This window comes from Prionailurus bengalensis, chromosome C2 (genome assembly GCF_016509475.1).
Source record: "Prionailurus bengalensis isolate Pbe53 chromosome C2, Fcat_Pben_1.1_paternal_pri, whole genome shotgun sequence".
NCBI lineage: Eukaryota > Metazoa > Chordata > Mammalia > Carnivora > Felidae > Prionailurus > Prionailurus bengalensis.
The window spans coordinates 152739358-152753197 of NC_057350.1; the positions used below are offsets into that span (position 1 = coordinate 152739358).

Below are 13840 nucleotides of genomic sequence, written 5' to 3' on the forward strand. Positions count from 1 at the left end.
TGGCGAGGTGGGGATCCTCGCGACCCGGCTCCGCCGGCCGGGCGCGTCGGCGACTTCGGGGAAACCGCGGGAGGGGGACGGGCGAGGGCGCCGGAGGGCCGAGGGCGCGGGGCGGTCGCGGCGGCCGCGCGGGGTCAGAGTCCGCAGGGAGGCCCCGCGGCCGCCGCGCCGGGCTCCGGGCGGGGGGGGGGGGGAGGGAGGCGGCGCCTCCGGGGCGGGGCTGCCGGGCGGCCTGGCGGGAGGCCGGGCGTGCGTCAGCGCTGCGAGCCCCGGAGTTTTCCACTGACGAGGAGGGCGGAGCGGCGGGCGGGGCCGGGCGCAGCCAGTCTCCCGCCGCCGCCGCCGCCGCCGGACGCTCAGAGAGAGGGGCGGCTGGGCCGACTGCGGCTCGGCGGAGCGCGCTCGGGGTCGCGGCACCGGGGGCGTCCCCGGCCGGGACGCGGGTCGCATCGGTGCCCTTGGCGAGCGTCCGGATCGCAGGTGAGCACCGAGCAGCTGCGGGCCCGGCTGTCCGGGACGTCGGGGAGGGGGCGTCCCGCGCGGGGCGGGGGTGGGGTGGGGTGTCTGCGCCCCTCCGGTCCCTGCCACTTGTCCCCCCACCTCCCCGAGCGGGGCACCGGGGCGGGGGGACGGCCCGGCCCGGCCCCTGACTGCGCGCCCGGCCGGCGTCCGGGGCGAGGAGGCGGGGAGGCGAGAGTGGCAGGTTTTCCGCTCCCCTCCCCCGCGCCACCGAGGGTACCCCGAGAAGTCGCGGCGCCCCGAGCTCAGTGCGGGTGACGGCCGAGCCCAGGTTGGCGCGGGCGGCTGGGTGACGGGGTGCGCGCGTCCACGGGAGAGTTTCCTTTTGACCCAGTTGCCTGAGAACTTTTCAGAAGTTCCTCGCGTGGCCGGAGCAGGTGACATTTGTCGCCTTCCTCCTCGGGCTCCCCCCGGGGGCGGGCGCCAGGGCTGCGGCGCGTGCCGTGCCCGGCGCCCCCGGCCAGCAGGGGTCAGGGAGGGAGTGGAGGGAAGAGCCAGAAGGAGTGAGGCTCCGTGAGTCACGGACCCCGGAGGGTGGGAGGGCGGAGGGAGGGAGGGAGGGAGGGAGGAGGGATTGTGTCGTGCGCTCACCTGTTTGTCAGTCACCGTCACACGCGGAGGCCACCGCTGTGAGTCACGGGCGCAGCCCCGCCGGACACCCGCGGGCACACGTAGGCTCTCTCCCACGCACTTCTCGGCTCCCCTGCACGTACTTCCCCCAGGTCCTCAGTTTCCCCTCCCCGGGGGCCCCTCCGCAGGCACGCACCTCTGGATGCCCTCGCCACAGCAGCCGGCACACACTTAGGCACTCCTGCTCCCTGGCACAATCACACTCGTAGCCCCCACTCCTGACACCGGAGGGACCCTCCCCAGCTCCGCGGCTCACCCCACACCTCCACGCCGATGGCTCACAGCCCTCTGGATGGGGCCTCCGCCGCTGGCCCCCATCCTTGACATCACTGTCCTCTTCCACCTCCACATCCAGAGGTTACCGAGTCTATTCCCCTTTCTCCTGTGCCCTCCCTGTCCTGTCATCTCTCACCTAGCCCTGGCACCGGCCCAGCAGGTCACACCCCCTCCAGTCGGCGACTGAGCCATCTTTTTAAAATGCAAATCTGGTATATTGTCAACTCCCTCCTTAAACCCTGCTGAGGCTTCCAGTGCCCTGGGGCTAAAGCCTGTCCCGGCAGCGGCGGCTCCAGAAACCTGTCGCTGGATGCCCCTCCCCCCCCCTCGGCTGTGCCCCCCTTTGGAGCTCTTTCTACTTCCTTTCCTCCCAGAGACTGTTTTTACCCTCAGCTTTGCCCCTCCTGCCCCACATTGCCTCAGACCTGCGTTCCCAGCACTCACCACCATTCTGTAACTACACACTCCTTGCCACTAAATTCAAAAGCTGGGAGAGTGCAGCCAGTGTAGGTCTTGCTGTCCCTGTGTGCCCGAGTGCCTGACACTGCGCCTGGCATCTTATAGGAGCTCAATAAATGTTTGTTGAATGAATGAATGAATGAATGAATGAGAAGGAAGGAGGCCCTGCTCAGGTGTCAGGTACAATTTCCCTTCTGCAGGAGCAGTTGCCTTCTGTAGCCAGCAAACATTTGGCACCTACCCAGTGCCAGGCTCTGGAGGCCAAGGCTGAGGAACCGTGCCCTCCCCCCCGCCCGGATCACTTTCAGAGGGATGGGGGGGAGGGGTGTGCTAAGGCTTCCCTTCTGTCCTCTTTGTGCTGCCCAGGTTGTTTTCCTAGCCAATCCCAGTGAGGGCCAGAGGGACTCAGGGGTGCCCTCCCCTTGTCCCAGGAAGTAGCTCCTGAGAGTCTGGGGTCGTGTGCCCCCAGGTGCTGGCCTGACCAAGGCCTGGGGCTCTGAGGTTAAAGGACATAATTCTTCAGATTCCCAGAGGAGGATAGGGCCAGCCCAAGGTGCCCTCTCCCCAATACCAGCTGTGGTCGGGGGTTGGGGCACTGGGACTAACTAACGAGTGGCACAGAGAAGTTGATGAGACTTCCCAGAGGCCCTGAGATATCCCCCTGACCCCCAACGAGCCTTTGTTTGCCTGGTGCCCAGGCTGAGGTGGCCTTCCCTGGGTTCACATAGTGTGGCCTGAATGTGTAGGTAGTTGTGGGTAGTAGAGTGGGGAAGTGTCACCCCTTCGTCCTGAGCTGTCAACTCCTGTGTGTGGTGACAGGAGGGTGGCCTGATTCTCAGGGCCCAGGCAGATCCCGGAAGAAGCCTGGCTGTCTTTGATTCAGAGCCTGCCTCTGGGGCTCCTGGGGGTGTGGTATTTCTGTCTGAGCCAGCTCCTGGGAATCGCTTCTCCTTCCCCCGGGACCCTAGGATGGGGGCTGTGTTCACCCTGGGAACAGTGCCATGGTTGGGATCTTGATTCCTGGGTAGCTACTGAGGGCCCCTCCCCCCTCCTCTGACTCACTGTCTGACACTTTTCTTGGACTCTTTCACTATCTTTCATTCCTTTCTCTGACTTGGCCTGTCCTTGTCTCTGGCTGTCTTTTTGTCTCATCTCCTGCCTCTGGATTCCCAGGTGGGACAGGGAGGCACTGAGATCCAAGGGCTGTCCCCTCTCCCTCAACCCCTCCACCCCAGGGGAGCATCAGGGACTTTGCGGGTGTGCAGATCCGGGGCGGGGGGAGGGTCACCCCTAGAATGGACCGAGTGGCGGGAGCTTATCTGTGTCCCTGCTTCCCGTCTGCAGCCTTGGAGCCTCTAACCCCCTCACCTTGAGTTCCCATTCTGTAGACAAGCCTGAGGCAGAACCAGGGTGTCAGGCTTAAACCTGCTTCCTTGATATCTATTTGTTTACTTCTGGGGAACAGGGAGCCTCCTGAGATGTCTGTGTTGGCACCTGTCTGCAACCAATGCTTCTTAACTCCCAGAACCACTCCCTTCTGTGGCTCCAACCCTCTGGTGCAGGCTGGGGAGTGGGCATGGCACCCCAGCCCCCCTCCCCGCCCCGACTGACTGTGACAGGACCAGGAGATCACTCTGAGCAGTCACCCCTCAGAGGTCCACCTCTGCTAGAGGTGCCTTCTCTATGCCAGGCTGTTCTAGGCACGGGCACAGTGATGGCCAGGCAGAGAGGCCGTCAGCCTGGTGTGAGGGAGGGGCAGTGAGACCGTGAGAGAAGGGCCCGAATAGGGGAATCCCAGGGCCCGTGGGAGCCCAGAGAGGCATATAGTCAGGAGTGAGGGGTGGAGGTTTCAGGGAGGCCCTCTTGGAAATGACTATTAAAGGAGAGCGAGGCTGGGTTCCAGCTTGTGCAAAGGCCAGGAGGCGGGCAGGTCATGGCAATTAGGGAAACTGCAAGTTCAGCTGGAATATAGTGAGGGGAGGGTGGGGAAGCAGGAGCCAAGCCTGCCTCAGCCTCTCGTGGAATTCTAGGCTTGATCCTAAGGGCCAGCTTTCCTCAGCATGGGGGTGGCAGGGAGCCATGTGGTTTGGGAAGACCACTCTGGCTGCAGGGGGTGACAGGAGCAGAGGCAGGGGACATTGGGCAGTAGCAGTGGGGACAGAGGCATAAGGGTAATAAACTTTTAAAGGTGAAGGAGACATACATAAAATGCATAAAGCCTATGAATCCCACGTGTACAGTTAGGTGAATTTTTAGTTTTAGACATTCATGGGACCCCCAGCTAGGTCAGCACAGAATGTTTCGAGAGGATTCCACCCCCCTCCCCCCCGGTGAGATTTCTGCTATCCCTCGCCCCCCCCCCCCCATTCTGACTTGTATCATCACTGATTGGGTTTGCCTTTCCTTGAACTTCATTCCCGTGTATTCTTGTGTCTGGCTCCTTTCATTCCACATGACATCATTGAGATTCACATGTGTGTATCGAGGAGCTCGTTTTTCTCACAGTTCGGAGCGACATATCCACTAAGCACTTACTGCCGGTCTAAGAACTTGGCATGCATGGATTCACGTAAACCTCCCAACCCTAGGAGGTTTGAAGGCCAAGAACCGGAGAAACGGAGAGCCTAAGGACCTTGACGGGGGTCACGCGATCAAGCGATAGCCAAGCCAGGGTTCAAATGCAGGCAGTCTGGTTCCGGAGCCAAGGTTCTTAACACTCTGCTGATGGCCCCCACAGTGCTGTGTCTGTGCCTAGCCTTGCGTGCGCGAAGTGAGCTCGTGTGCACTTGGAGGACTGGGTGCCTGGATGTGGCCGGAGGGAGCGGGAGGAAGGCGTGAGTGAGGATGGCTGCAGGTTTCTGGCTTGAGTAACTGGGTGGGTGGCAGTGCCGTTACTAAGATAGGGAACACAGGAAGAGGAACAGATGGCATGGGGGGTGGGGAACAGAGACAAGGGGTTCGATTTGGGGCCTATGGAATTCTATGTTTCTAAGGGACAGCCAGGCACAGATAAAAAGCGGGCATTTGGTTTTGGCGGGGGGTGGGCCTGGGGCTTGGGCATGGGATTAGGCATTCGGCGCCCTGTGGACAGCATCTGGGGTTTGGGAAAGGATGGGGGTCTCCCAGCGGGGCCGGTAGGGGCAGGCTGTGTGGGTATGCTCTGTCTGTGTGTGTTTCTGTGTGTGTCTGTGGGCTGCACGTGTATGTACGTGTGTGCCTGGCTCCGGGTTACGAGTTTCCCCATCTCCTGGGAGAGCCTGCAGGTCAGCTGGGAGCTGCGTTGTTTTTGTTTGTGGTTTTGCAGGGGGTGGGGTGGGGGGGGCGCCCGGCCTGAGAAACTCCCCGCTGAGAAGCCCCCGGAAGCACCTGTGCGTTCTCTTCCCCTGGCCCAGTGTGAACGAGAGGTTAGCAAGGAGGGGGGGGTTTCTCTTGCCTGTCTCATGCCTGCAGGGAGAGGCTGTCCCCGGGACGAATTTTATCCGGTAAGTCCGCGGACCGCGGACCCCCTAGGTCTGGGATCCAGACACTTTGTGGTAGGCTCACCAGAAGGGGACAGGGGCCTTTCGAAAGGACACCTGAGTAGGGGAGATCGGCAGCCTTCTGGTTGGTTTTTCCTGTTCTCATTTCCTGTGATGGCAGTGGGGGAGGGGCTCCCCAGCACTGGGGCCTCTGCATCGTTTCCCCTTCCTCCTGGTGACCTCCTGGGGCCCAGGCCTGAGCACTGTAGGACACAGACAAGGTACAAGGTAGCCCAGCCCTCAGGACTGAGTCCTTTTGGGGATTGCCAAGGGTGGCCGAGGCATTTAGGGGAAGGAGCCCCAAGTCCAGTCCCCTTACCCGAGGCCAGCCAGGCTGTGGGAGGCTCTGTGGTTGAGACCCTCCAAAGGGGAAGACACAGTAAGCTCTGTGTCCTGACGTGGCCCATGTCACCAAGCTACAAACAGGAGAGAGTGGAACATCTTGACCGGTCAGTTTCACTAAGAGTTGTGTGTGTGGTTGGTTGGTGGGTTGGCTTGTTTGTTTGTTTTAAGGGGAAACAAACAATCTCCATAGGAAGTTAAGTCAAACAAACGGGGTTAGATATTGGAGGAGAGACACCATGTAGATGGGTTTTTAAAACCCAAACAGGAGTTCGAGAAGCACGAAGCACGGCCAGGCCTGGAGGCAGGGGACTTCGGTGGGGCGGGGGTTTCTGAGGGAAAGTCTGAGCGGCTGTGTCACAGGAGAGGAGGGGCTCTGGAAAGTCCTGTGTCTGGGAATCGGGGCCAGTGTCAAAGCCAGCCTGTTTCCCGGAGTGCCCTGGTCAACCTGGCCCCGGAGAGGGAGAGGGAGAGGGAGTCTGTGTGTGTGTGCAGGGTGGTGTGTCGGTGGGTGTGCTGGGGCAGCCGGTGGTGGTGGAGGAGGAGGAGGAGGAGGAGGAGGAGGAGGAGGAGGAGGAAGCAAAGCCACCATACAGGGCTGTGCGGGCTGTGGCAGACGGCCTCACACACACAAAGGCACACAGATGCGAGCCGTGTGAATCAGCCAGCCAGTGAGTCAGCCCCCAGGATTCCTGTCGGGGAATGAGCGAGGCCGGGCTGAGGTCTGCCGGTCCATCTGTCGGTCTGGTGTATGCATGTGTGTAGGTGGGTCGTGGGAGGTAGCGGGGAAGGTGCCTGGTGGTGTCCTGGGAAGGCGTTTGGGCAGCGGTGGTGGGAGTCTGCAGGCGCCAGGAGGAGGCCTTGGCCCTCAGCGCCTGCACTGGTGGAAGGAAGCCTCCTGGAGCCGGGCCCCCCGGGCCCCCTGCACGCAGAGTCGAGGGGGCGGCCCGGGACACCTGGGAGGGCAGGGGGAGCGGGGGATCGTGGCCGGGCGCCCCACCGCCTGCCCTCAGGCCTGCCGCTGAGAGCGTTCTCCTTTCCGTTCCAGGCCGTCCGTGCCCAAAGCCCAGAGTACCCCCAGCGCCACCATGACTGGGCCGCTAAAGAGGAAGTTTGACCAGCTGGATGAGGACTCCTCCTCGCTCTGCTCCTCTTCCTCCTCCTTGTCCTCGGGCCGCCGTTCTGGCTCCTGCTCCCCGAGCTCTTCCGTCTCCCTGGCCTGGGACTCAGATGAGGAGGGCCCCTGGGATCAGATACCCCTGCCTGACCGTGACTTCTGTGGCCCCCGGAGTTTCACCCGTGAGTCTCGCCCCGCCCCCCTCCCGGGAACCACCACACCCCTTCATCCTTCCTGAAGATGAAATCGGGAGGCCCACCTTGTCCCCCGACAGAGCCATTCTGGCCCCTGGAGGTCATGTCCCCGCGGCTTTGGCTTCCCACCTTGTCCACTTCCCGTAATACAGTGGTTACTCAGGAATGCCCTCTGTCCAGAGGCACCGGGCCTGGCTAGATTCACCTTTGACCTTGGGACTCCCTGCTTAGAAGTCCTGCCGGGCAGGCAGGACGGAGCTCCTCACTGTGGCCCTCGGGCCCTCCGGCTGCAGCTCCTCCCTTCTGTTCCAGTTTCGTTTCTCCAGCTTGCACACCCTGTCCTACCTACGGAACCACCGGAGTCCCACGCCCCACACTTCTGCACCGCGGGGCCTGTCAGGCCGGTCCCTCTCCTGTCAGAATGCTGTTTGGCTTTGCCTGAACATAGTGGAAAGGTTTCTTTCCCCCAGTTATTTTTCAAGCTGGCATAATTTTGATTTCGAACTGACAAAGACAGCCCTAAAGTAGTATTCCTCAACCTTGTTTTCCATTATTATTGCCCCCAACCCTAAGGAGCCTTTTTAGACATATTTTTCTTTCTTTTTTAATTTCTTTTTGTTTTGTATATATTTTTTTCATTTTATTTATTTTTTTATTTTTATTTTTTATTTTTATTTTTTTTTTTTTAAATTTTTTTTTTTCAACGTTTATTTATTTTTGGGACAGAGAGAGACAGAGCATGAACGGGGGAGGGGCAGAGAGAGAGGAAGACACAGAATCGGAAACAGGGTCCAGGCTCTGAGCCATCAGCCCAGAGCCCGACGCGGGGCTCGAACCCACAGACCGTGAGATCGTGACCTGGCTGAAGTCGGACGCTTAACCGACTGCGCCACCCAGGCGCCCCATCATTTTATTTATTTTTTTAGAGAGAGAGAGAGAGAGAGAGCAGGGGAGAGGGACAGAGGGGGAGAGAGAGAACCTGAAGCAGGCTCCACGTTCCGCTGGGAGCCCGACGCGGAGCTCGATCTCATGACCATGAGATCATGACCTGAGCTGAAATCAAGAGTCAGACACTCAACCCACTGAGCCACCCAGGCACCCCGAGACATAGTTTTCCTAATTACGACATTCCTGCCATGACATTTTAATACCTCAGATATGGTGTCTTTGTTTATGTACTTGTTGTACATCTTTATATTATACTAGAAAAAGAGTATGATTTGTAGCACATAGAATCTAACAGTAGGTTGACTAAACCCCTGTAGGTTTGTTCTGGAAATACAAGAATGGCTTAATATTATAAATATCATAAAATATAAAATACTATAAAACCCGATTTTATACTTTTATGGTTTACTATAAAATATGGGAGCCACTGTCGATGTTGAAGGACATTTGATAAAAATGTCATGTCCCTTCTGGATAAGACCCTTGATAAAGTAGCAATAAATGGATGCTGCCTGACATGATTAAAAAATTTGTGTCTCGACCCAAAAAGCTGGCATTCTGACCAATGAGGAAATATTAGAAGCAGTCCAACTAAAGAAAGAGATGGGGACCCTGTCACCACTGGTAGTTAGCATTGTTCAGTAAGTACTCGCCAGTTAGCAGAGAGGATGAGAATTCTATATATTGGATTGAGACAGACAAAATAACATATTGCGTGGAAATACATGAAATTGCCAGTATTCAACTGCTTTATGGTTCTGCCTATGGTTCAGCCTAATAAAAAGGAACGGTATGCCAATATGTGTACAGAAGATACCAAATACATAGCTTACTACCCAGTATACAATCCATAATTTAGAAAGGTAATCCCAAATAATAGCCTTTCTAAGTGTGTTCCAAAATGCAGAAGCTATAAAGGAAAAGATCAATATATTTTTAATTATGTAGCCTTAGAAGTTATTTTATAAAATGCCTTGGACATGGGGCGCCTGGGTGGCGCAGTCGGTTAAGCGTCCGACTGCAGCCAGGTCACGATCTCGCGGTCCGGGAGTTTGAGCCCCGCGTCAGGCTCTGGGCTGATGGCTCAGAGCCTGGAGCCTGTTTCCGATTCTGTGTCTCCCTCTCTCTCTGCCCCTCCCCCGTTCATGCTCTGTCTCTCTCTGTCCCAAAAATAAATAAACGTTGAAAAAAAAATTTTTTTTTAAAAAAATGCCTTGGACAAAAATAAAAGACTAAAGGGGCACGAGGGTGGCTCAGTCGGTCAAGCATCCCACTGCAGCTCAGGTTGTGATTCCCGGAGTCCAGCTCTGTGCTGATAGCTCAGAGCCTGGAGCTTGCTTCGGATTGTGTCGCCCTCTCTCTCTCTCTGCCCCTCCCCTGCTCATGCTCTGTTTCCCTCCGTCTCTCAAAATGAATAAACATTTTATTTAAAAAATAAATAAATGAATAAATGAATAAATAAATATTAAAAGACTAAAATATTTGCACAGATAGGCTAGATGATTACTATCTCTAATGTCATATATAAAGAGCTCCTGCAAATCAATACAAAACTACAGAAAACTGCATAAGGAACCTATAAATGGCTAATAAAGATGGGAAAGATGCTTAATGTCACCAAATGCTCTCATTGGGACTGGTAAATAACAGTAAGCCCATGGTGACCTAGGAGTGGCGTTCAAATGTACCAGCTCGCATCCCAGCCAGGCTGGCTCCATTTCTCCAGCTCCGTTCGGATCCATTGCTTTCTTTGGGCTAGGAGATCGGAGGGGGAGTGTGAGGAGAGGCAGCTCGCCATCTTCCTGGAGGTTAAGCCGTCCCTCACGGAGAACTAATGCCCTGTTCCTTCCCTCCCTGCCTTTCCAGCCCTGTCCATCCTGAAGAGGGCGCCCCGGAAGCGCCCAGGCCGCGTTGCCTTCGATGGCATCACCGTCTTCTACTTTCCTCGGTGTCAGGGCTTCACCAGCGTGCCCAGCCGCGGTGGCTGCACGCTGGGTATGGCCCCCCGCCACAGCGCCTGCCGCCGCTTCTCCTTGGCCGAGTTTGCACAGGAGCAAGCCCGGGTTCGGCGGGAGAAACTGCGCCTGCGCTTGAAGGAGGAGAAGCTAGAAGCCCTGCGATGGAAGGTAGGGAGACCCGCTGCCCCGCGCCAGAGCCTGGGCCAGCTTCTCAAGTCCTGGCCGTGAGGGGGCGGGGCCTCCGGGGTGGGAGCCCGGGTGCTCGGGTGCTCATTATATATTTGGGGAAAGAGGCCCCTGGGGCCAGTGTTGCTCGGCCAGGGCCTGTCGCCTGCATTATCTGCAGAGTGGGGTGTGGGAGGGCCTGTTTGCTGCAGGGGTTGGGGGCACAGCGCCGGGAGCTGTCTGGGGGCGGGGGGCCAGGAGCATTGCAGGGAGGGCGGGAATCTGGAGTTGATGTGACCCTGGGGGTCATTGTGTCTGGCTGGTTGATGGTTGGGTGGGTTTGTCCACGGACTGGGGAATGACAGGAACGGGAAATCTCTGCAAATGCCCCGAAGGCAGTGTTCTTGGCCTCCCAGCTCACTGTGGTATCTATGGTGCCCGACCCAGAGCGCTTGTCGGGTGACCGATGGCCGTGGGTGGGGGCAGAGACCCCTTCTGTCTCTCACATCCCTCCTCTCTCCCATTGGATACAGCTCACGGAGGCTGGCGTACCCGAGACAGAGGCCGGCCTGCCACTCACAGTGGACGCGATCGATGATGCCTCTGTGGAGGAGGACTTGGCCGTGGCCGTGGCCGGTGGCCGGTTGGAGGAAATGACCTTCCTACAGCCCTATCCGGCCCGGCGCCGGCGGGCTCTGCTGCGGGCTGCGGGAGTGCGGAGGATCGATCGCGAGGAGAAGCGGGAGCTGCAGGCCGTGCGCCAGTCCCGCGAGGACTGTGGCTGTCGCTGTGACCGGGTCTGTGACCCCGAGACCTGCAGCTGCAGCCTGGCGGGCATCAAGTGCCAGGTGTGGGCCGGGGAGGGAGGCCCGAGCGCGGGGGCTTGTCTGGGCTCGGGGGGACCCTCTCTCACGCTCTGCTCTCTCTGCAGATGGACCACACCGCGTTCCCCTGCGGCTGCTGCCGGGAGGGCTGTGCGAACCCCAAGGGCCGCGTGGAATTTAATCAGGCGCGGGTGCAGACCCATTTCATCCACACGCTCACCCGCCTGCAGCTGGAGCAGGGGGCTGAGAGCCTGGGGGAGCTGGAGGCTCCCGCTCAGGGCGGCCCGGCCAGCCCCGGTGAGCAGGCGCTGGCTCCCACTTTCCCGCCTGCCAAGCCCCCCGCGAGCAGCGAGCTGGGAGACGACAGCTGTAGCAGTGACATGACCGACTCCTCCACAGCTTCAGGCACGAGCGAGACCCCCAGCGGCCCCACCCGCCCAGCCCTACCCGGCCCTGGCTTCCAGCCTGACATGGATGATGACAGCCTGGCCCGGGTCCTGAGTTTCAGTGACTCGGACCTGGGAGGAGAGGAGGAGGAGGAGGAGGAAGGGGGAGTGGGGACCCTCGACAACCTCAGCTGCTTCCACCCAGCTGACATCTTTGGGACTGGTGACCCCGGTGGCCCAGCCAGCTGGACCCACAGCTATTCCAGCTCCAGCCTCACGTCAGGCATCCTGGATGAAAATGCCAACCTGGATGCCAGCTTCTTCCTAAACGGTGGCCTTGAAGGGTTGGGAGAAGGCAGCCTCCCGGGCACCTCGGTGCCGCCCGGCTCGGACGCTGGCCAGAGCAACTCCGTGGACCTCAGCTTGTCTTCCTGCGACTCCTTCGAGCTGCTCCAGGCCTTGCCAGACTACAGTCTGGGGCCTCACTACACCTCCCGGAAGGTGTCCGACAGCCTGGACAACCTCGAGGCACCCTACTTCCCCTTGCCTGCCTTCTCTCCGCCTGGGGACGCGGGCTCTTGCTTCCTGGAGTCCGTCATGGGCTTGCCTGACTCAGCCGCCGAGGCCCTGGCTCCCTTCATAGACAGCCAGTTGCTTGAGGACACCGCCCCGGCGTCTCTGGTGGAGCCTGTGCCCGTGTAAGGCCCCGGGGCACCTTGTCATGGCCCCAAGAGCCCTGTTGCTGCTTTGTTGTAATTTGGGGGCTCCCTGAGGCCTGTAGGTAAGGGTCTCCCGTTGGCTGGCTCGCCCGTGCGGGCACTCCTGATTTTTGTGCAACACTCTGGATTGATTTATTTATTTTTGTAAGTTTCTGTGCCGAAGAGAGGGCGGGGAGGGGGCCCTCCCTTTCCGCCACCCTGCTCCCCCGCCCCCCAAGCCCACACAGTCTCTCCTTCCACTTCCACGGTGTGCGTGCCAGGGACAGGAGGACGTAAGCCTTCCCTGGAGCTTCGCAGACCCCTTTTCGGTCTCAGATGATGTTCCTTAGCCCAAAGACAGCAAGACAGGGCAGCAATCAGCCACTTCTTACGGCTTCTCCTGCCATCCTGAGCCCCAGACCCATGGGTGGCCGCGTTCTCTGGACTCTAAAGACTATAATTTATTTCCATAATTTATTTGGAGACTAGGAGGTGTCGGCCTCTCCCCCCCGGCTGGCGGGCAATGCTGGGGTTGGGGTGGGACACAGACCCCCGTGAGTCCCTTTTGCCTTGTAGTCCTATATCCCTGCCCTTCCTGGGCTTTGGTATAAACCAGGTGTGGATTTGGGCCCTGTGGTCTGCTGTGGCAGCTGCCTGGCCCCGGGTGGCTGAGGACAGCATCCAGGCAGGGGGCTGGGTGGGGTTGACCAACCGTGACCAAAACCTGCCCCACACGGCCTCCTCTTCTTCCTGTCCTCTGCCATATCTTCCTCCTCCCCAAAGGTCACAGCCTTCATGCTGGGCCCATCAGTGTAGAGGGGGAGCAGGAAGCCCCAGCGAGGGCAAGGGGCTAGCCTCGGGGCCCACAGCACGCCCCTGACCACTATCTCAGGGCTTTCTGGGCACGCATGCCAGCCTGGGCCGCCTGCCCATGCCCTGAGGCCACCTGGCTGGGGTGAGGGGCGGCTCCTTGTGGCTTTTATGCCGTTCGTTTGCTGATGTTAAGTTTTGCATCCTAATTTCTATATCGTCCCTGAGTGTTAGAGCTATATAGTTTATTCATCTTTCTCCATGTCTGTGCCAAGAAGCCCAGGCTGTGGGCCTGCCTTCTTGCCTAGGAGGCCTTACCAGCCCGCGTGCTTGTGGGAACACCTTGTACCTGAGCTTACAGGTACCAATAAAGAGGCTCTATTTTTAACACCGGTGGTTTGCGTTTGTGGGACCTGGAGTTGGGGGGGGGTGTCTACCCTCAGGAGGTGCTGGGGAGGGAGGGGGAGGCGGGACCTGCAGGGCAGCGTGGACACCGAGCCTCTGCTGGGGTAGGGGTGGAGACACCACATAGTGGGCCTCCTTCTGCACGGGCCAGTCATGGCCAAGTGGGAGGCTGGCCGGGCAGGGCAGGCCGAGCAGTGTTCTCTTTATGTAAACCCGTCTCTCCCCAGTGGTCACCTGGGGTGGTGGGAGCAGCAGGGCAGTCTTCTGAGACAGGGCTATCTGCCCCGGGGTTTTTCCCACTCGGTCACGCGGGGCTGGGGCCTGGCTTCAAGGGTGAAGCACCCCCCCATACCCTCCCCCTTTAGGGGCAGACAGTGAGATATAGCTGGTAGAGGCCTCCTGTGGGGCCCAGCGGCTGGGGTCCCTGGGGACTTGAGCCCCGGAAGCTGCGGGACCTCCTGGGACCTCCTCTTCCTGCACCAGCCGGACCTGTCTGACCTGTCCCCAGCAGGCGGTCTGACCTGTCCCCAGCAGGCGGTCTGACCTGTCCCCAGCCTAGGCCAGAGGAGCAGGCCTCGCCCTGCCCTGGGG

The 13840-nt window shown here is 59.3% G+C and overlaps 1 protein-coding gene across 2 annotated transcripts; it reads left to right on the forward strand.

Moving 5' to 3' along the window:
- Positions 1 to 328: 328 nt before the first annotated feature.
- On the forward strand, positions 329 to 13232 carry CSRNP1 (cysteine and serine rich nuclear protein 1). 2 transcript variants are annotated; one of them, XM_043595710.1, is made up of 5 exons: positions 329 to 480; positions 6793 to 7043; positions 9870 to 10129; positions 10660 to 10974; positions 11058 to 13232. In XM_043595710.1, the coding sequence occupies exons 2-5, from the start codon at positions 6833 to 6835 to the stop codon at positions 12036 to 12038; spliced, it is 1767 nt and encodes a 588-aa protein (XP_043451645.1). In that variant the 5' UTR covers positions 329 to 480; positions 6793 to 6832; the 3' UTR covers positions 12039 to 13232. The 2 variants fall into 2 exon arrangements, with proteins under 2 accessions (XP_043451645.1, XP_043451644.1); XM_043595709.1 differs by lacking the exon at positions 329 to 480 and adding an exon at positions 4966 to 5851.
- Positions 13233 to 13840: the final 608 nt, after the last annotated feature.